Below are 22,072 nucleotides of genomic sequence, written 5' to 3'. Positions count from 1 at the left end.
TCAAGAACCACTCTCCTACAGAATAAGGGATTGTGTATCTGTAAAGAAATTTAATTTGCAAAACTTGAGATATGCTCACGTAATTTTATCTTGCCTTATTTATATGTGTTAAAATAATTTAAATATTTTATACAGCTATTTCCAGTTCCATGCAGTCTCTCAATCAAAAGCTATCAAAGATTATGCAGTGGAAAGAATTTACCCTAGAGCTTGCATTATCAGTCAAGACATTAAAAGTTTTTCAAATTTTCATTTTCATTTCATACCTAAAATACTTATTTTCTCTATACTGTTTTCTCTCTTTATTCTTTTTTTCCTATTATATGCCACATCTCAAAAAAACCTGATCTCAAGAAATCATCACCAAAAAACCACAAAAGCTGACAAGAATTAAACTGGATAAAATGATATATTTAAGATCTAATATGTAAATAAATCACTCTTACATATCCATAATATCAAGCATATTACTTTTTATTATCCACATTACTTTTTATTACCACATCTGAAGGTGAAGAAAATATGAAAACAAGATCAAGACAATAAACCAATGAATGAGTATTTCTTATTCTTATGGCTAAAAATATACTGAAATTATTTCTATACTATAATTTACATATAAGAATTAACATTTTAAATGAACATTTTTACTTTTCATAAGAATTAGAATCTATTCTCTGCATTAAGGTAATGAAAATACAAGGGATTTCTTACTGATGAAATGTTCTTTGTCTTTTTCAGATGCTTTATTATAACTTTATTAAATCCTTTCTGGGCAGCCCGAGAAAGTGCTGATACTTCCCAGTTGTTCTTGGTCTCATCTATCAATAGTAAACAAAATTAGTTGTAAACAGCATTCACTCATTTTTTTGATGAATACTATGGAGAATACAGAATACTGCTAAATAGATGCATTAAAATCCTAATTTTAATTATGGTTAAAATATTGTTTCTACAACAGAAAGAAATTATAGTGGTTATCCTGGTTTAAATATCTTTGTCTACTAAAAGAAACATGGTTCCTTGGAGAAGTGACTAACTCCAGAGATTGGGCAGACCTGTATTTATATGGGGAGCCTGAATCATTTTGTGGTTCTAGAAGTTAAGGAGCTGCTTAAACAAAAGCAGCCAGCCCCCATTCTTTGTATGGAAGCCAAATCTGGAACAATCTGAGCTTCCAGATTCACTGGAAAAATAAGAATCTACAAGTCCCTACTAATAAAAATAGGTGAGAAAAGTTACTTCTTACAGTAGCATGCCAATTAGTATACAGGAATGATAGAGTTGAAAAATCACTATTTTTGCCACCATCATAGCATTAACGAATATTAGGAAGGATAATCAGAGGACAATAAAACTATTATGGTGGAAATTCAATAAGGGGCAATGAGGAGCAATAATAAACTTAAAAAAATTTTAAAGTACGGTACAAAATTTCTTTCCTGAACCACTTAAGAGTAAATAACCAACCTGATATCCCATCACCCCTCAATATTTTAGTCCTGTAATGACATTCTCCTGCGTGACAGCCACGCCCCAACTATCTAAATCTGAATACTTGTCTTGGGACGTAACCCACAATCCTCAGCTCCACCCATGTTCCGGCATTGATCCTAATAATGTCTTTAGTTCAGAGCCACATGTCATATTTAGTTGCCCTGTCTTATTAGTATCCTTTAAACTGAAAGAGTTCTTCGGTCTTCCCTTGAATTTCATGATTTGAACACTTAAAAAATTATATGCCAGGAATGTTGTATATTGTACCTCTATTTGGATTTATCTAATGTTTTCTCATTATTTAGATTCAGGTTATAGAAGCCAGTTTAACATTTTACTAGTTCCTTTATTACTATTGAGTTAAATAAAATCTTGGACACATGTATACATTATATCAGTGCAGAGTTACAATTTTAAAGCTATAAAGATATTTTTCACTAGTTCTGGAGATGCCCAGCAGATTGGATAACAGCCAGGTAAAGCTGCTTTGCTGGAAGACACCTCGTGGATGGTTTAATCCCAGCATGTCTCTTCTTGGCTCCAAGAATGAATCCCAAATGATAATAGAAGCTTACTCCTGCTTTCTGTTTGTCTCATTCTCCTCTCTCTAATGCTGTGCTTTCAGTTTGCTTATGCCCAATAACATAACTAAGAATTTGTCTACTTACCACTTGACCTTTTGTGTATAGATATTAGAGATCTACTCACTGATGGGATAGAGATGAAGAGAGGATCTGGATTTTTCTTTGTTTCAATTTTTTTTCCTTTTTTTTCTTTGAGCTCAAATTAGTTTAGAATTTCATACCCTGGGAAAAACAGCTCTTTGATATCTGAACTGGTCAGTGTTTTGTCTCACTCTTGTGCCTCTTGAGCTATGATTCAAATTGCAGAACTGAAGCAATATGCTCTGTATCTGCTGGTGTAAATATATGCCTGAACTGACAAAGGCCTTTACTTCTCCCTAATGCATAATATTCTCCTGTATTTGGAAGGTATTAATAGATTAGATTATAAAGTCTCTTCAAAGAGCCCTGTTGTGCCTTATACAGGTAAAATGTAAAATGAATGTTCCTGTAATTCTGTGAAAATATTTTCAGCATTCACCATAATGTTTTAAATGTCCATACTTAAAAAAAGAAAAAAAACCTAGGAAAACTAATTCAGAAATATTTAGTTAATGACATTACATGATTAAGGCACAACTTTGATAAATGAGACAAGTTTAATAATTTTGGTTTAAATTTAAAATGGGTATTCTTAAGATGGCAGGAGAGTAGAGGACCTTATTTCATCTGGTCCCCCAAATTTAGCTGGATATATATCAACCCATTCTGAACATCCACGAATTCAGCCTAAGATATAAGGAAATATATGTATCTGGAACTCTACAAGCAGAAAAACAACTGCTTTTTGCAAGGTTATGCGGAGTTGTGAATCCGCAGGGATTCCGCAGGGAAATATTGGAAGATAAACAGAAGGGGGGAGGGAGACTCTATAAGCTGGCTACTAGAAAATGATACAACACTGGGGTGCAAAACTGGAACCCTTAGAAATCTGCTCCAGTGAGAGACATCCCTTTCTAAAAGGGGCTCAGGGAATGAAAAGGACAGAATTCTGGGTGGGTCACTGTAGTCTCAGGATCCCAGAAGACACCGAAAGAACCAGCATGCCTTAACCGATAGTCCAAGAAGTTGAGCTGGGAAATTGGTTATGGTCAGCAAGCCCAGGAGAGACTCTCATCTCTGGTTGCCATAAAATGCAAGCAGGGCCAGCAGGGAGATAACTCTTTGACTGAGAACCTGAAAAGGACTAAAAAAAATGCAGGCCATTTATGATTCCCGAGAGGGATGAAACGACTGCGCCCATGACTAGGCAATAGCTCGGAGGGTAACAGTGGCCCTGGATAGGACAATAAGGCGGCACCCAACAGTGACTTGAGAGCAGCAGAGCAGGGCGTACGCACGAGCCCACAACCACTCACAGTTGCAAAGAAACAAAGCCCAGAGGCTCTCAGGTCCTTGGAACGCTCCCTGGGAGAGTTGCAGTGGGGGTGAACTATGGGAGTCTACAGACTTTGGTGCCCACTTAAGTGGAAATGATTTGACCTAGGGGGTTTATTGAAGAGGGAGGACTGCGATCTTGCGGCTCTGGGCTGGAGATCCAGGTATGGCCATTTTTTTCTGGCCCTCTCAAGAGGCATGGAAAACTGCCAGGGAACAGAAGCCACAAAGACAACCAGCTTACATTGAGCCCATCCTCCTGATAAGGGATGGGCCAACACTGCCAGGCAAAGAAACCTGAGAATGAGCGCAGCAGGCTCCTCCCCCAAGAAGACAGACTGGAAGTACAGGTAAATGACAAGCTTATGGATCCCACAAGACTGTAAAACTCTAGTGCCAGTGGAAAATAGTATATTGAGCTCCAGGTGTTTCTTCACGACTTGTTTGTCCTTCAGTCAAAATTTTCTTTCTTTTTTTTTTTTTTTTAAGCATTTTGCTATTTCAACTAAATTCTTATTTTGCTAACTTAGGCTTTTAAGTTACTTTTTAACTTTTATTTTTCCACATCTACCTATATATATGCTTCATTCTAGTCCTTCTTTTACTCTATTCAATTTTACGTGTGTGTGTATACACACATATATCTATATGTGTATATATATATAGTTTTGCTTTCTTTGCAATTTTGGGATGTATGTAGTGCCTTTGAAACCACAGACCAAATTTCAATTAGGAACAAGTGAAGCACCTGCTTTGTCCACCCTGTGAGATTAGAGTTTCTCTTCCCCATTTTTTTTTTTTTAATTTTGCGATTTTATTTATTTATTCATGAGAGACAGAGAGAGAGAGAGAACGAAGCAGAAGGAGACTCAGGCTCCTCACTGAGGGACTGGATCCCAGGACTCTGGGATCATGACCTGAGTCAAGGGCAGATGCTTAACCATCTGAGCCATGCAGGTGCCCTTCCCCACCCTATTTTATCATTTAGATTCATTTTGGTTTTGTTCTCTTTTCTGCCGTGGCATACAATTTTGGATTTTTTTCCTAGGGTGCATTTTGCTTGGGTCATGGTTGATATTTTGGACTCTATTCATTTACTCACTCATCCTGGACAGAATGACTAGAAGGAGGAATTCACAACAAGGAAAGAACCAGAGACTGCTCTCTGCCACAGAGCTAATCAATATGAATAGAAGTAAGATGTCAGAGATGGAATTCAGTAGCTCAATAATAAAGTTAACAGCTAGGATTGAAAAAAAACATAAATAACAATACAGAATCTCTAAGGGTGGAAATGAGATCTAATTAGGCTGAACTTAAAAATGCTATGAATGAGATGTAGTCTAAATTGGATGCAATGAATCAAAGGAGAGAATAAGTGATCTAGAGCACAGATTGATGCAAAGGAAGAAAGGTGAGGAAAAGAGAGAAAGACAATTAATAGCCCATAAAGAAGGCCTTTGAGAATTTAATGATGCCTTGAAACAAACCAATGTCAGAATTATTGGTACCAAGAGGGCACTGAGAAAGAGAGGGCTAGAAGGAACATTTGAGCAAGTCATGGCTGAGAACGTCCCAAAACTGGAAAAGAAACAAGCATTCACGTGCAAGAAGCAGAGAGGACCACTCCCCAAATCAATAAAAACAGATCAACACCCTGAAATATAATAGTTAAGCTTCCAAATCACAGAGGAAAAAAAAGCTACCCTGAGAACAGCTAGGAAGAGGAGGTTCCTTATGTTTAGAGGGAGGAACATTAGAGTGACATCAGACTTATCCACAGAAACCTGGCAAGTCAGAAGGGGCTGGAAAGATATATTCAGAGTACTAAATGAGAAGAACATGCAGCCAAGAATACTTTATCCAGCAAGGCTGTCATTCAGAACTGAAAGAGAGATAGAGAGTTTCCAGGACAGACAGAAACTGAGAGAACATGTGACCACCAAGGCAGGCCTACAAGAACTATTAAGGGGGATTCTGTAAGCAAAGAGAGAGCCCAAGAGTAACACAGACCAGAAAGTAACAGAGACAGTCTACAGAAACAGGGACTTTTTCTGTAATAGGCAGGCAATACAAGGTCACTAAATTCATATCTTTCAATAGTTATTCTGAATGTAAATGGGCTAAATGCTCCAAACAAAAGACACAGAGTATCAGATTGTATAAAAAAGTAAGAACCATCCATATGCTGTCTACAAGGGACCTAAAGTCACCTCCAGACTGAAAGTGAGGGGTTGGAGAAACATTTGCCATACTAATGGACTTCAAAAGACAGCTGGTATAGCAATCCTTGTATTAAATAAACTAGATTTTTAACCAAAAATATAGATATAGAGGGACACTAAATCATACTTAAAGGGCCTATCCAACAAGAAGATCTAACAATTATAAATATCTATGCCCCCAGTGTGGGAGCAGCCAATTATATAAACCAATTAATAACCAAAATAAACATACACATTGATAATAATACTGTAAGAATAGGGGACTTCAATACCCCACTCACTCAATGGACAGATCATCTATACAGAAGAACAACGAAGAAACAAGGGCTTTGAATGACACTTTGGACCAGATGGACTTCTCAGATTCATATAGAACATTCCATCCTAAATCAACAGAATGCTCTTCTTCTTCAGTGCCCATGGAACTTTCTCCAGAATAGATCACATACTGGGTCACAAATCAGGACTAAACCAATACCAAAAGACTGAGATTATTCTATGCATATTTTCAGACCACAATACTTTGAAACTGGACATCAATCACAAGAAGAAATTTAGAAGGAACTCAAAAAACTTGGAGGTTAAAGAGCACCTTGCTGAAAGAATGAATGGGTAAACCAGGAAATTAAACAAGAACTCAGATAATTCACTGAAACTAATAATAATGAAAACACACTGGTTTAAAACCTATGGGATACAGCAAAGATGGTCCTAAGACAGAAATACATGGCCATCCAAGCTTCTTTCAAAAATTATAAAAATCCCCCAAACACAAGCTAACCCTATACTTAAAGGACCTGGAGAAAGAACAGCAATTAAAGCCTACACCAAGCAGGGAAAGAAAAATAATAAATATTAGAGCAGAAATCAATGAAACAGAAACCATAAGAATAGTAAAACTGATCAATGAATGTAGAAGCTGGTTCTTTGAAAGAATTAATAAGATTAATAAACCTCTGGCCAGACTACCCAAAAGAAAGGAACCAAATTAATAAAATCATGAATGAAAGGGGAGAGGTCAACTAATACCAAGGAAACATAGGCAACTGTTAGAAATTACCAGCAACTATATGCAAACCAATTCAGCAATCTGGAAAAAATGAATCCATTCCTGGAAACTTACAAACCGCTAAGACTGGAACAGGAAGACATAGACAATCTGAACAGACCAATGCCAGTAAGGAAATTGAAACAGTAATCAAAAACCTCCCAACAAACCAAAGTCCAGTGCCAGATGGCTTCCCAGGGGAATTTTCTCAAACATTTAAATACCACCTAGTAAGTACTCTTCTGAAGCTGTTTCAAAAAAAGTAATGGAAGGAAAACTTCCAAACTCATTCTGTGATTCCAGCATTACCCTGATCCCAAAACCAGACAAAAACCCCATCAAATTTTAGTATATGTGCTGCCAAAGCGAGCACCAAAGACTTCATCAAAAAGGAGAATTACAGACCAATATCTCTGATGAACATGGATGCCAAAATACTCACCAAGATCCTAGCCAACAGGTACCAGTGGTACCTTGAAAAGATTATTCATCACGACCAGCTGGGATTTATTCCTGGGATGCAAGAGTGGTTCAACATTTACAAATTAATCAACATGACAGAACACATTAATAAAAGAAAAGACAAGGACCATATAATCCTCAAAAGATGCAGAGAAAGCATTCAGCAAAATAGAGCATTCTTCCCTGATTAAAACTCTTCGAAGTATACGGATAAAGGAACACACCTCCATATCATAAAAGCCATCCATGCAAAGTCCAGAGTAAATATCACTCTCAATGGGGAAAAACTCAGAGCTTTTCCTTTAAGGTCAGAACATGGCAGGGATGTCTACTCTCAACACTGCTATTCAACATAGTACTAGAAGTCCTAACCTCAGCAATCCAACAACAAGAAATAAAAGGCATCCAAATTGGCAAAGAAGTCAGTGTCTCTCTCTTCACTAGTGACATGAAACTTTATGTGGAAAAACCAAAAGATTTCACTCCAAAATTGCTTGAACTCATACAGCAATCCAGCAACATGGCAGGATACAAAAATCAATGCACAAAAATCAGTTCCATTTCTATATACTAACAACCTGACTGAAGAAAGAGAAATTAAGGAATCAATTCAATTTACAACAGCATCAAAAACCGTAAGATACTTAGGAATAAACCTAACCAAAAAGGTAAAGAATCTGTACTTTAGAAACTACAGAACACCTATGAAAGAAATTGAGGAAGACACAAAGAGACGGAAAAACATTCCATGATCATGGACTGGAAGAATAAACACTGTTCAATGTCTGCCACCAGGGCAATCTACACGCTCAATGAACCCCTGTCAAAATACTAAGAACATTTTCACAGAGCTGGAACATATAATCCTAAAATTTGTATGCAACTAGAAAATATCTCGAATCACCAGGGGATTCTTGAAAAAGAAAACCAAAGCTGGGGGCCATAACAATGACTGCCTTCCAGCTACATTACAAAGCTGAGATCATCAAGACAGCATGGTACTGGCACAAAAACAGGCACACAGTTCAATGGAACAGAACAGAGAACCCAGAAATGGTCCCTCAACTCTATGGTCAACTAGTCTTCAACAAAGCAGGAAAGAATATACAAAGGAAAGTCTCTTCAGTAAATGCTGCTGGGAAAATTGGACAGTCACACGCAGAAGAATGAAACCGGACCATTCTCTTACACCATACACAAAAATAAACCCAAAATGGCTGAAAGACCTAAATGTGAGACAGAAATCTACCAAAATCCTAGAGGAGAACAAAGGCAGTAACCTCTTTGACCTCACCACAGAAACTTCTTGCAAGACATGTCTCTAAAGCCAAGGGAAACAAAAGCAAAAATAAACTATCTGGACTTGATTAGGATAAAGAACTTCTCCATGGCAAAGGAAACTGTCAACAAAATGAAACGGCAACCTACGGAATGGGAGAAGATATTTGCAAATTACATAATAGATAAAGGGATGGTAATCAAGGTCTATAAAGAACTTGTAAAACCCAACACCAAAAAACCCCCACATCATCCAGTCAAGAAATGGGCAGAAGACATGAACAGACACTTCTCTAAAGAAGACATACTAATGGCCAACAGACACATGAAAAAATGCTCCCCATCACTCAGCATCAGGGAAATACAAATCAAAACCATAATGAGACACCACCTTAGACCAGTTAGAATGACAAATTAAGACAGGGAACAACAAATGTAGGTGAGGATGTGGAGAAAGCAGAACCCTCTTACACTGTTGGTGGGACTGCAAGCTGGTACAACCACTCTGGAAAACAGTATGGAAGTTCTTGAGGTTAAAAATAGAGCTTTCCTATGACCCAGCAATTGCACTACTGGGTAATTACCCCCAAAGATACTTATGCAGTGAAAAGAAAGGGTACCTGCACCCCAATGCTCACAGCAGTGATTTCCATAATAGCCAAAGTGTGGAAGGAATCAAGATGTCCTTCAATGGATGAATGGATAAAGATATGGTTCATACATAAATGGAATATTACTCAGTCATCAGAAAGACTGAATACCTACCATTTACGACCACATGGATGGAACTGGAAGGTATTAGGATAAGTGAAATTAGTCAATCAGAAAAGATAACCATCATATGATCTCTCTGATTATGGGAATTTGAGAGGCAGAGCAGGGGATTTCGGGCGGTAGGGAAGGAAAATAAATGAAACAAGATGGGACCAGGGAGGGACACAAACCATAAGAGACTCTCAATATCAGGCAATAAACTGAGGGTTGCTGGATGGGTGAGGGAGGGATAGGGTGACTTTGGTATGGACATTGGGGAGGGTATGTGCTATGGTGAGTGCTGTGAATTGTGTAAGGCTGATGACCTGTATTCCTGAAGCAAATAATATATGTTAATTAAAATAAGCCCTGTGATAGCAGAGCCCCAAAAAGAGAAAAAAAAAAAAAAGAAAGAAAGAAAGAAAAAGAAAAAGAATATAACTCGGCAGGACCTTGGGATCATGTTAATGAATGTGTGTATGTTGCCACCTGGAGTTGTAGAAGGATGGATGTGGCTGCAGAAAATGGTTTCATGTGCTCGCAAGCTCTGAGAGTCCCGAGAAAGTCTGAGTATGGAAAACAATAAACAATTCTCTATTATTCACTACAAGTTTTCTTGGTAAAAAATTTATAATAATTTACATTCAATGAGCCGTTAAAGCTACAGTAGCAGCAATACTGCAGAAATACAATTTTGGGGGGCACCTGGATGGTTCAGTTGTTAAAGATCTGCCTTCCGCTCAGGTCATGATCCCAGCGTCCTGGGGTAGAGCCCCGTGTGGGGCTCCCTGCTCAGCAGGAAGCATGTTTCTCCCTCTCTCACTCCCCCTGCTTGTATATTCCCTCTCTGGCTGGTTGTCTGTCTGTCTAAATAAATAAATAAAATATTGGGGGGGGGAAGAAATAGAATTTTGGGTGTGGTTTGGTTCTCAAGTTAGGAGAGTAATTTTCTCACAAACTGAAGCTTTTTGGTGTGTGGACTGCTTTTCACAATTGGAACTTAGTAGGACTCCCAAAGATCTTTGCTTATGTGAGTTGGAACTTAGTAGGACTCCCACAGATCTTTGCTTATGTGAGTTAGAACCAGCAATAGTTACATTAAAAGTGAAAGCCAATTTTAAGGACCTACTGACTTTTCCTCATGCTAACAGGCGTAACATCTAAGATGTTAGCAGTGCTTAGTATTAGTTTGAGAAGACAGAACTGCTGTTTTAGGGTTGGGCTTATGTTTGCTTTTGTTGTCCTTGCTTGAGGAGACAGAAGATACAGCTTAACGTCCAACAGTTTACTTCCTACATTTTAGGCATTTTATGAATTCAGCTCTTACATTTAGGTCTCTAATCCATTTTGAGATTATTTTTGTCTATGTTCCGGTCTCATTCTTTCACATGCAACTCTCTAGTTTTCTCAGCACCATTTGTTGAAGAGACTGTCCTTTCCCCATTGCATATTCTTACCTTCCTAGTGTAGATTAATCGACCACACATGAGTGGGTTTATTTCTGGGCTCTCCATTCTATTCCACTGATCTATGTATGTGTTTGTGCCAGTAAAATACTTTTTGATTACTAAGCTTTGTAGTATCATTTGAAATCTGGGAGTGTGTGATATCTCCAGCTTTATACTTCTTTCTCAAGATGGCTTTGGCTATGTAGGGTCTTCTGTGGTTCACACAAATTTTGGGATTATTTGTTCTATTCTGTGAAAAATGCTAGTGGTATTTTGATAGAGACTGCACTGAATCTGTAAATTGATTTGAATAGTACAGACATTTTAACAATATTAATTCTTCCAAACCATGAGCAGAATTTATATTTCCATTTATTTGTATCATCTTCAATTTCTTCCTTTAACATTATAATATTATAGTTTCAGAGTACAGATCTTTCACCTCCTTGGTTATTCCTAGGTTATTTTATTCTTTTTGATGCAATTGTTAATAGAATTTTCCTAATTCCTCTGACAGTTATTAGTATACAGAAGTGCAAAAGATTTCTGTATATTAATTCTGTATCACGCAAATTTCCGAATTAATAGGTAAGTTTTTTAGTGGTGTCTTCAGGGTTTTCTATATATAGTATAATGTCCCCTGCAAATCATTAGTTTTACATGTTTTACTTCTTTCTTACCAGTCTAGATGCCTTTTATTTTTTTGGTCTGATTACCATGGCGAGGACACACTGAATTAAAGTGATGCAAGCTCACATTCACATTCTTATCTCGTTGCTGATCTTAAAGGAAAAGCTTTTAGGGGCGCCTTGGTGGCTCAGTGGGTTAAGGCCTCTGCCTTCAGCTCAGGTCATGGTCTGAGGATTGAGCCCTGCATCGGGCTCTCTGCTCAGCAGGGAGCCTGCTTCCTCCTCTTTCTGCCTGCCTCTCTGCCTACTTGTGAGCTGTCAAATAAATAAATAAAAATCTTAAAGATTTTTTTTTTTTTTTTAAGATTTTATTTATTTATTTGACAGAGAGAAATCACAAGTAGATGGAGAGGCAGGCAGAGAGAGAGAGAGGGAAGCAGGCTCTCTGCTGAGCAGAGAGCCCGATGCGGGACTCGATCCCAGGACTCTGAGATCATGACCTGAGCCGAAGGCAGCGGCTTAACCCACTGAGCCACCCAGGCGCCCGCAAATAAATAAAAATCTTAAAAAAAAAAAAAAAGAAAAAGAAAGGTCTATTTTGTCCAACAGAAGTACTACTACCCTGGCTTTTCTTTTCTCTTCATTTCCAGTTGCATAGAGGATCTTTCCATCCCTTCACTTTCAGTCTGTATGTCTTTTTGTCTTTTGGTCTGAAGTGAGTCATTACAAGCAGCACATTGATGGGACTTATTTAGTTTGTTTTTTTTACTTCATTCACTCTCTGTCTTTTGACTGGAGCATTAGTACATTTACACTTAAAGTAATTATTGATAGGTATGTACTTATTGCCATTTTGTTCATTGTTCTCTGGTGTTATTATAGTTCTCATCCCTTCCTCTTATTCTCCTCCCTTGTGATATGATGACTTTAACTGTTGCATTTGGGTTCCTTTCTCTTTATTATTTGTGTACCTATTATAGGTTTTTGAATTGTGGTTACCATGAGGTTCCTAACATCCTTTGTATACAGCAGTCCATTTTAAATTGACATCATTAGGGGAGCCTAGGTAGCTCAGTCGATTAAGCGTCTGCCTCTGGCTCATGCCATCATCTCAGGGAATCCCACATCAGGTTCCCAGGTCAGTGGGAACTCTGCTTCTACCTTTTCCTCTGCCCCCACCCCTACTCATGCTCTGTCTCTACCTCTCAAATAAATAAAATCTTAAAAAAAAAAAGATGTTCACTAAGATATAACATATTCTAAAAGTAGCACATTTTTACTACCCCTAATGTTTTTTTGTTTTACTACTTTTGTTTTCTAACCTTCATATTAGCTTTACAAGTGATTAATCCACTACTTTTCACCTTTACTAGTGAGATTTGTACTTTTACATATTTTCTTGTTACTAATTAATGCCCTTGCTTTTCAACTTAAAGAAGTCCCTTTAATGTTTCTTGTAAGGCCTGTTTTATAGTGATAAACTCTGCTTCGGTTTTTGTCTGAGAAACCTCTTTCTCCTTTAATTCTGGATGATAACCTCACTGGGAAGAATATTCTTGATTGTAGTTGTTTTTTGTTTTTTCTTTCTTTTTTTCTTTTCATCATTTAAAAAAAATCATGCTCCTCTCTTCTGGCCTGCAAAGTTTTGGCTGAATAATCAGTTCATAAACTGGGTTTTCTTTCTATATAATTAGTTGCTTTTCTCTTGCTGCTTTTAGGATTGTATTGTTATTTGTTTTTTGCCTTTTTAATTATGTGGCTTGCTATGGACGTCTTTGGGTTCAGCTTGTTTGGATCTCTCTGAGTTTCTTAGACCTGGATGTCTGCTTCCTCCCGAAGGTTAGGAAAGTTTTCAGCCATTACTTACTCAAGTAAAATTTCTGTCCCATTGTCTATTTCTTCTGGACTCCTGTTAGTATGCTTGATGTTGCCCCAAAGAACCCTTATTCTTATTTTTAAAAATTCATTTTTCTTTTCCTGTTTCATTTGAGTAATTTCCAACACCCTGTCCTTAACCACCCTGTAGTAATTTCCACCTACCTGTCTTGCCACCACCCTGTCTACACTGATCCATTCTTTTATATCATCCAATCTGCTGTCTGTGAGGGCTGGCTATGACTGTTCTGGGCACACTGGTGGTGGGGCTGCCCCTGCAAGGCAGGAGTTGATGGTGGGGAAGCAGTCCTGGCTGAGGCTGCCTACAGGATGTGATGGGGTTGGAGCCTCTTGGGGTTGAGCAGCACTGGTCTGGGCCAAAGTCATCTGCCAGTACAGTGGGGTGGGAGCCATTTTGGAGGGGTGCCTTCCAAAGTGGGCAGGTTGCATAGGGCTGGTTCACAAAGGAACATCAGGACAGGGTGAATGGTGCCACCAAGACAGAGTTGTCAGAGCCGGCATCCATCAACACTTCCATTCCCAGAGAAAGTTCCTACATAGCCCTGCCCCTCCAGCACACACTCTAAAATCAGCTAGTTACTCTCCTTCACATATGGCCTAGGTGTTTTTCAAACTGCTTCCTCTGTGCTCAGTCTCAGAGTGAGTGAGTCTATATATAGGCCCTTTAAGAGGGCAGTCTTGGTTTTCCATAGCCTTTCAACTCTTCCAGAATTGTCTCAGTGGTTTTGTTTTTTTTTTGTTGTTTTTTTTTTTTGTTTTTTTGTTTTTTTTGTCTCAGTGGTTTTGAAAACCATGTATCATGGGGTTCATCTTCCTGGTACATGTTCCCAGGAAAGAGGTGCCCAATATAGGCCTTGAACCCTTTGCTCCTTGGGGAGAACCGCCCTCCTGTTTGTGGGTCTTTGCACTGGGGGTAAGTGTCTTGGCCAGTCTTCATGTCTGCCCTTCCTGTCTCAATGTGACTTTTTCTTGACCTTTAGCTATAAAAGAACTGTTTTGTTAGTCCTAGGTCATTCTCAGAGAGAGGTGCTCTATATGTGATTGTAGCTTGGTATGTCCGTGGGAGGAAGTACACTCAGAATTCTTCTACTGTCTTGATCCTTCCCTATGATTATCTTCTTTTGCTGACTCAAATTATCCCTAGTTTGGCCTGCAACTTTTCTCCATCATTCTTTGAATACTTTCTTAATTTCCCAATGTCTCAGAAAATACAATATTCTAGGTCTATCTTGTATATTCCTGGTCCCAAGCTGGAGCCAATCATCTCTCCAAAGAGTACTAGTTTCTTTTATTGTACGGTGACATTTAGAAGCTACAGTCTGGGCAATAGGTTTGCTCATTACTATTAAGGTATCACTACTCCAAGGCAGGTCCTTTAAGTGGACTGATAGGAAATATATGCATGTATTTTACACACTTACACACACACACTTATATCTCTATTTCTACCTTTACTTAACCATATATGTATGTATGTGTGTTCATGTGAGAAAAAGACAAAGAGAAAAAAAGAGAGGGAGAGGGAAGGAAGGAGAACGACTCATTCTCACAGATACATCCACTGGATGTATCTCACAGATACGTCCACTTCCTATCCAATACCACAGGGTTCACTTTAGTTTTCTCTATTTGTAACTCCCCTCTCTAACAAAGGGAAACCCAGTTTCCTTTAACCTTAATCTATTTATTTGATCAATCCCCCATATGACACATTCCCCATCCTGCTTTAACCCTCATGCCTTATAAGGCTGTCCCAACATGTGGGTGCCCCCCACCCTGCTCCAGTTCTAACACCCATGCCAGGCTGCCCCTCAGGGCTGTCCTCATGTTCCTGGGGAGCACTACTGCAATGCTAACACCTAACTTCCTCTGTACCACCTGAAGGTCTTAGGACTGAATCACTTTAGGAAGAGAAGAGGAAGAGTTTAACTCCCACCAAGTGAAAGCAGTCAATTTATAGTCAGGAAAATATGAAGCAAAAACTCACTAAGCAAAAGGTCAAAATGAACATGACTGGTAATGGCACCAATTACTATCATGATGCTGTGAGGAGTCCACAGCATCTGTTCTGGGTGTTTCATCAAAACAGCACAACTGAATCCTATTATGAGACATCAGACAAGCCTACACTGAAAATACATGGCCTATAATCTTCAAAAAATGTCAACATTATGAGAGCTAAGAAAGGGTGAAGAGATACCCACATTCAACAAAGCTAAGGCACTATGACTATTAAATGAAACATGATCCCAGACTGAAATCTGGACCAGGAAAAATACAGCTATAAAAGAAATTAATGGGACAACTAAGAAATCTACATATGGACTATAGATTAGAAAAGAATAATGTACCCATGTTATTTTTCTTGATTTTGATAATGATACCAAGGTTATGTAAAATAATGTCCTCATTCTTAAGAAATACATATTGTGGGGCACCTGAGTGGCTCAGTCGGTTAAGTGACTGACTCCTGGTTTCAGCTTGGGTCGTAATCTCAGGGTCACAGGGTTGAGCCCTACATCAGGCTCCACACACAGCACACAGTCTGCTTGTCCCTCTCTTTCTGCTCCTCCCCCTGTTCAAGCCCTGTCTCTCTAAAATAAATGAAATCTAAAAAAAAAAAGAAAGAGAGAAAGAAATACACATTGCAACATTTAGGCATAAATATCCATGGTGCCCGCAATCATAAGGGGTTCAGGAAAAATAAAAGTCATGTATAAATACACACGCATGTGTTATCTTGTAATACAAGGAGAGTACATGTAACAATAAAGCACAAGGAACAAAATCTTACTTGTGGAATCTGTGTAAAGAGTATACAGGAGTTCCTTTCACTATTAATGCAACTATCCTGAAACTCTGATCATTTCAAATAAAACATTACTAAAAAGAGTAGTTGTGGGGCCACCTGGGTGGCTCAGTTAGTTAAGCAACTGCCTTCAGCTCAGGTCATGATTCTGGAGTCCTGGGATCGAGTCCCACATTGGGTTCCCAGCTCCATGGAGTCTGCTTCTCCCTCTGACATTCTCCCCTCTTATTCTCTCTTTCAAATAAATAAAATCTTTAAAAAAAAATAAAAAGAGTAGTTGTCTTTAAGATTATGGATTTTCTTTTATTTGATTTTACCCACTCTCTGTTTTTCCCATCTTCTAATAATCTAGAATACACATATTATGAGTAAATCATTTGCTTAAAGGAATCACAGTATCGTCCCTTATTAATTTAAAGGAAACATAAATCTTTACCTTTTCTCTTAAAGATTTTATTTATTTATTTATTTGAGAGACAGAGCATGAGTCCGGGGAGAGGCAGACAAGAGAGGAAGAAGCAGAAGCAGACTCCCTGCTGAGCAGGAAGCCTGACACAGAGCTTGATTCTAGGACCTTGAGATCATGACCTGAGCTGAGGTCAGACATCTAACTGACTGAGTCACCCAAGGACCCCAAAAGAAACATAAATTTTTTCAATGAGCTAACTGACAGAACTAAATTCCTGAAAGCAAAAAGTACCATTTGTTACTAGACAAAATCATTTTTTTTAAATTAAGTCCATGTAGGTAGGGGCACCTGGGTGGTTTAGTCGTTAGGTGTCTGCCTTCAGCTCGGGTTGTGATCCTGGGGTCCTAGGATCTAGCCGTGCATCAGGATCCCTGCTTGGTGGGAGGCCTGCTTCTCCCTCTCTCACTACCCATGCTTATATCCCCTCTCTTGCTGTCTCTCTCTCTCTCTGTCAAATAAATAAATAAAATCTTCCCAAAAAATAAACTAAGTTCATGTTTTTTTAGTGATTTACTCAAATAGCAGCAATCCTTACATAATGTTAATTTTAAAAGCCTAAGTAAGCTATAAACATTAATTAGCTTATATATGTCTCTAAATAATACTTGTTATTTCTAGCATTTACAGAAAATCTCTCAAAACTGTGACTCTTCTTAAACTCTGAATATGCATTAAGGGTGTCATAAAAGCCAGACTCAATGAATAAAATGTGTCACAGAACTTCCACCCAATGTTTCCAAACCAAAACTTAAGCTGAACAAAAAAATGATTTACATAGGGGTGCCTGGGTGGCTCAGTGGGTTAAAGCCTCTGCCTTTGGCTCAAGTCATAGTCCCAGGGTCCTTGGGCTCTCTGCTCAGCGGGGAGCTTGCTTCCCCCCTCTCTCTCTGCCTGCCTCTCTGCCTACTTGTGATCTGTCTGTCAAATAAATAAACAAAATCTTTGAAAAAAAAACAAAGATTTACATAGTTTTACAAATTAACCTAATTTTTCACTTAATTCACTTAGTTTTTCATGGCAGTAATATTTAAATTCTTAGCAATATTTCAGTGTCTTTCTCCTATCTGAATCTTTCTTTTTGCTCCATCTAATAACAATGTCCATCTTCATTCTGGTTCAAGTAAATCTGTCCTCCTAAACTCTAATTAGTATTTTTCTTTGTTCCTTTAAATTAATAAGATACTGTGATTGTTTTAAGGAAAGGATTTATCTATTCATAAATGTGTATTCTAGATAATTAGAAGACAGGGAAAAACAGAGAGTGGGTAAAATTAAAAGATTCTTTTTAATCTTTTCCCAAACCTATTTCTACTATGATAATTCTTCAAAACTGGCTAACATTAGTGATTCATCAATTATATTTGGAAAACCAGTAAAACTCAACAAAATGTAAAATTAGTATTTAATTTTTATAGTTTTAATTCCCATTTAACAATTTATTTATTTATTGCAAGGCAGTGTATTAGGATTTATTAGGAGTTCAAGATACTAGAGATAGAGTTCTTGCCCTTGAAGATTTTATAAATCTTGGTAGGATGTAAGTGAGTAAAATGAAAAACAGGTTTAATACCTCAATTATATGTTCCAGTGTTATTTATGTCCCAATTATATTGGCTATTGGGAAGATAACAAAAATATCAATCAAACATATTTTAGATATGTTCAAATTTCAGAAGTTACAAAAATACAAATAGTCCTATTAAAATTATTACATTACCATTTTATTTAAGATACACATCACAATTCTTCTAAACCTTACCTGATAAGGCTGACGTTTTCAGATATCCATCAAGGCTGGGTAAAATGTCTGTATAATGGGGCTGAATTACATGTTTGCAGATGTAAAGTGACCATTCTTCTAGGGCATTCAGGGCTACTTCTGCCAATGGGGTATAGCTCAGGCCCAGTTTAAAAGCCATCTATATATTAATACAAACAAGGTAAAAAACTGAAATGCAGAGAATTTAACATTTATAGAAAAAAACACCAATTAGTTTTGGTTTCTAATGAATAAACGCTTCTACTGACAGATACTGCTGGAGGTGAGTAGGTGCATTCCAGGTCATGCTTGGGAAAACAAGCACCACCAGCATGTAGTTGGTGTTATACTGCAGACTTTTAATACACAGGTTTAATCCTCATGTCCACCTATAAGGGAAGCTTTTAGAGGCCAAGCCAAGTATCCTAAACCCCAAAGCTACTAAGTGGCAGAACCAGAGGTGTTTTATGGGTAAGCACCAACCATGACTGCAGTGACAAGACCTTAATACTATGTTTTCTGGAAAACATAACATTATGTGAAGAAAATGGATTTGCTGAAGACAACGCATCTACCTGCAATGCAGGAACGTAGGCTCTAATATCAAGTTCAATGATGTCATGTGGCAGGGACAGAATAAAGGTCAAACAGGAGGCCAAAAGTTCATCTTTGTATTGCTTCATTTTAATCGATACCTTAATAAGAAAGAAGAGTAATAAAGTGCTATGTACCTGGAGCCTATAATTTGAAAAATCATTAAAAAATATTTACCCTATTCTCAAATACAAAAAGTGATCATGCAGCTTTTATATGACACAGCCTAGTTTACAAATTAAGGTGATCTCCAGGAAAAGTTCATTTGTTGAAGTACTTAGTTCTTATTATAAGAGAGCTAAAGAATCCATTAGTTTCAAGTTGACATCATTCAAGCTGTATCATGAAAACTCAGGGACTTTTGAAACACAATGATTTCCTCTATTAGTGTTTCTTAATCCCTTAATCCCAATCTGGATTAAGCAAACCAATTTTTAAGTAATTAGACAATTTATGATACTAAGATTTTTATCAATATACTTCCCTTTTTAAATAGCACATGATAATACTGCATATATCATTTAAAAGTTACCTCTTTACCAAATTTTGCAAGTAAAGCAAAGCAAGAATATTTTTCTGGATCCTCAGGAGACTGTGTCTGACTCTTCAGACCAACTCCCTATTGAATAAAGCAGTAAATCAGTAAAGTGAACAATAATTATGGATTTGTATGTCCTAATCTAGCAGTTCCCAGTCTTACTTCTAAGGGGTGAATTCATTTTCACTTTGCAAAGGTCTTCTGCTGACAGGGAAAAAAATTGTTCCCAATAACACTTCAGGCAGAGGTCAGAGAGAAACAAGGCATAAAATGGAAAATGAATGGCTGGTCAAAAGCCAGAGGCCTAGCTTAATCTATTACCCCTTCCCTGTCTTCCAACACATACACCTATGACCCAAGAGAACTATTCATCTTATAACTAACCAGCTGGACCCCTCATAATTGACTATGGTCTCAGGTATACGAATTTAGCTATCCTCAAATGTCACTAGTCACCAGAGGACCTGGGTGGTTTGTTAGCACAGATTGCTTAGCCTTGCCCCCAGAGTTTCTGATTAGGTAAATCTGGAAAAGGCACAGATTTCCCAAGTAATGCTGATACTGGTCCTACAACCACACTTTGAGAACCGCTATTAATCTAACCTTATTAGCCAGGTGCTTGTAAATCAGAACTGAAAATGCTATTAATTAACTTTTTTAACAGTGACATTCAATTGCCACTCATGCTATCAGTTTTTAAAAGTATGTAAAATAGAGATTTTTAAAACTGCAATACACTATAATCTTTTATAATGCCTTTATACACACTCATGCAACCTAAAAAAACACAAGAATATTCAATGTTCCCAAAAAAAAAAAACCACTTACCTTAAAATATTTTATTTTCTTGGCATTTCTCATAGCAACAGAGAGCAATTTGTAAAAACCACTGATGAGAGGCAACCGTGTAGACTGCAAAATTAATTCATATGCAAATGAATGTATCCATGGCTCAAAAAATTCTACATGTTTCTCAGGAAGAATCTCTCTGTAAAAACAAATTAAAAGCTTAATGTAGAATTTTTGTCATATATTTTTATTCAGCTTCAAAATTATAAGGGATATAATCAAAAAAATGTATGATTCCATTACATAAACATTTTCATATTCCTTTTTTTCCCCTACCTTAGCATCTTGCAAAGAGAAAAACAATGGTAACTCTAAGCTGGAATGTTTAAATATATTTTAATGGTTCATATAAGCAAAGTTAGAGTTTAATTCTTTTAGTATTTCATTTCATACATCTACATAAGTGGTTTTCCTATCCTGTAGCCAGAAGGGTGATTCCCACCCTTAAATAATTAAAATTTTTAAAAATACCTGCAAAATTCCACCAGGTTAATGAAAGCTGAAAAATCTTTGGGTTTAGCAGGATGGAAGTTAGCAGCTGGATCTGAGGTCGGGATCACCCAAACACCAGTAGCTTCATTTTCATCCTTAAAAGGAGATTTACCCAAACAAACATTGTATCAAAGTGAGAAAGGTATAGATGGGTCCTCAATTAAAATGACAACAAATAAAATTTAAGAAAGCTGACAGAGCTTGCGGAAAACATTAAAGAAAAGGACACATAGGAAGTAACAAAGTGAAATGATAGAAGAATGGTACAAATACAAAAATATAAAGGGGGTGGCTATAACTTCTTGAAGCACTGATGCTTTGACAGAGGTAAAATTTTAGAACACAGAAAGTATCAGGAATGACTTGGAGGTTTCAAGCTGAGAAACAGAAAAAACTGACAGTGTTAAGTATCAGTAAGTTACTATGAACATACTGCACTTGTGTTATGAAACTCAGGTGGATATGTTAAACAAGCAGTGAGAAATACAGACTGGGGAGCACCTGGGTGGCTCAGTCTGTTAAACAGCTGACTCTTGATTTCAGCTCAGGTCATGATCTCAGGGTCCTGGGACCAAGTCTGGGTTGGGTTCTGTGCTCAGCTGAGTCTGCTTAGAGATTCTCTCCCTCAGCCCCTTCCAACTTGCATGTACATGTCCATTTTCTCTTTCTCAAATAAACAAACAAATCTTAAAAAAGAAAGAAAGAGAGAAATCCAAACTGGAAGCTATAAAGGAAGGTAAGGAGGAGTATAGGCTTACTTGGGAAATGCTCACAGAAGTGATCACTGACATGCTGGAGATGATGTAAAAAGGTCAGAAAACAGAAGAGAGCAGAAAACAAGAAGAGAAAGAAGTGCAAGAAAAGCCACTGAAGACAAAGAAAGTGACAAAGACGTGTGTTCTAAGAAGCAGGTTTGTTGGCTGACACAGTTCCAAGAAGCCCCTTTCAGCAAATTTTTCAATGAAATTATTTTAGACATACACAAAGCTTAAAAAGCAATAAAAGACACACTGGTGTTCCCATTAACCAGCATTAAAAAATAGAACAAAACAAATGCAATACATTCAATGTGAAAAACGGCCTTTTACTGCTTCCTTTATTTATCCTCTGCATATCCACCCCATGATCTCTTGTCTAACTTCACAGTATTGCAGTGGAAGTACATACGTACTAACAAGCATAATCTAATCTAAGAAAAAAAATTACGGAGCTAAAAAGCAAATTAGACGTTTTACACTAGAACTCAAGCCCTTCAACACTACTGTCATTACCATAGTGTTTTACTAAAACTTGTCCTCAGATAAGAGCAGAGCAGCTTCTAGCTGG

General features: G+C 37.6%; 1 protein-coding gene across 2 annotated transcripts in view; it reads right to left on the bottom strand.

The window, feature by feature from the left end:
- PRKDC (protein kinase, DNA-activated, catalytic subunit) overlaps positions 1 to 22,072 on the bottom strand; it is a 252,204-nt gene that overhangs the window by 204,378 nt on the left and 25,754 nt on the right. For both annotated transcript variants that reach the window (XR_014307720.1, XM_082718849.1), the window contains exons 17-22: positions 20,726 to 20,841; positions 20,234 to 20,393; positions 19,400 to 19,486; positions 18,849 to 18,968; positions 18,274 to 18,433; positions 715 to 821 (exon numbers count right to left, since the gene is read on the bottom strand). Coding sequence is in view for 1 of the 2 variants with exons in the window: in XM_082718849.1 (XP_082574975.1) it covers positions 715 to 821; positions 18,274 to 18,433; positions 18,849 to 18,968; positions 19,400 to 19,486; positions 20,234 to 20,393; positions 20,726 to 20,841 (750 nt within the window). In the remaining variant the exon portion in view is untranslated. The remainder of the gene's footprint in view (positions 1 to 714; positions 822 to 18,273; positions 18,434 to 18,848; positions 18,969 to 19,399; positions 19,487 to 20,233; positions 20,394 to 20,725; positions 20,842 to 22,072) is intronic.

Source organism: Mustela nivalis (genome assembly GCF_964662115.1).
Source record: "Mustela nivalis genome assembly, chromosome: 2".
Taxonomy (NCBI): Eukaryota; Metazoa; Chordata; class Mammalia; order Carnivora; family Mustelidae; genus Mustela; species Mustela nivalis.
Note: the sequence above shows the minus strand (reverse complement) of the source record. Positions and strands in the feature narration are given on the sequence as shown.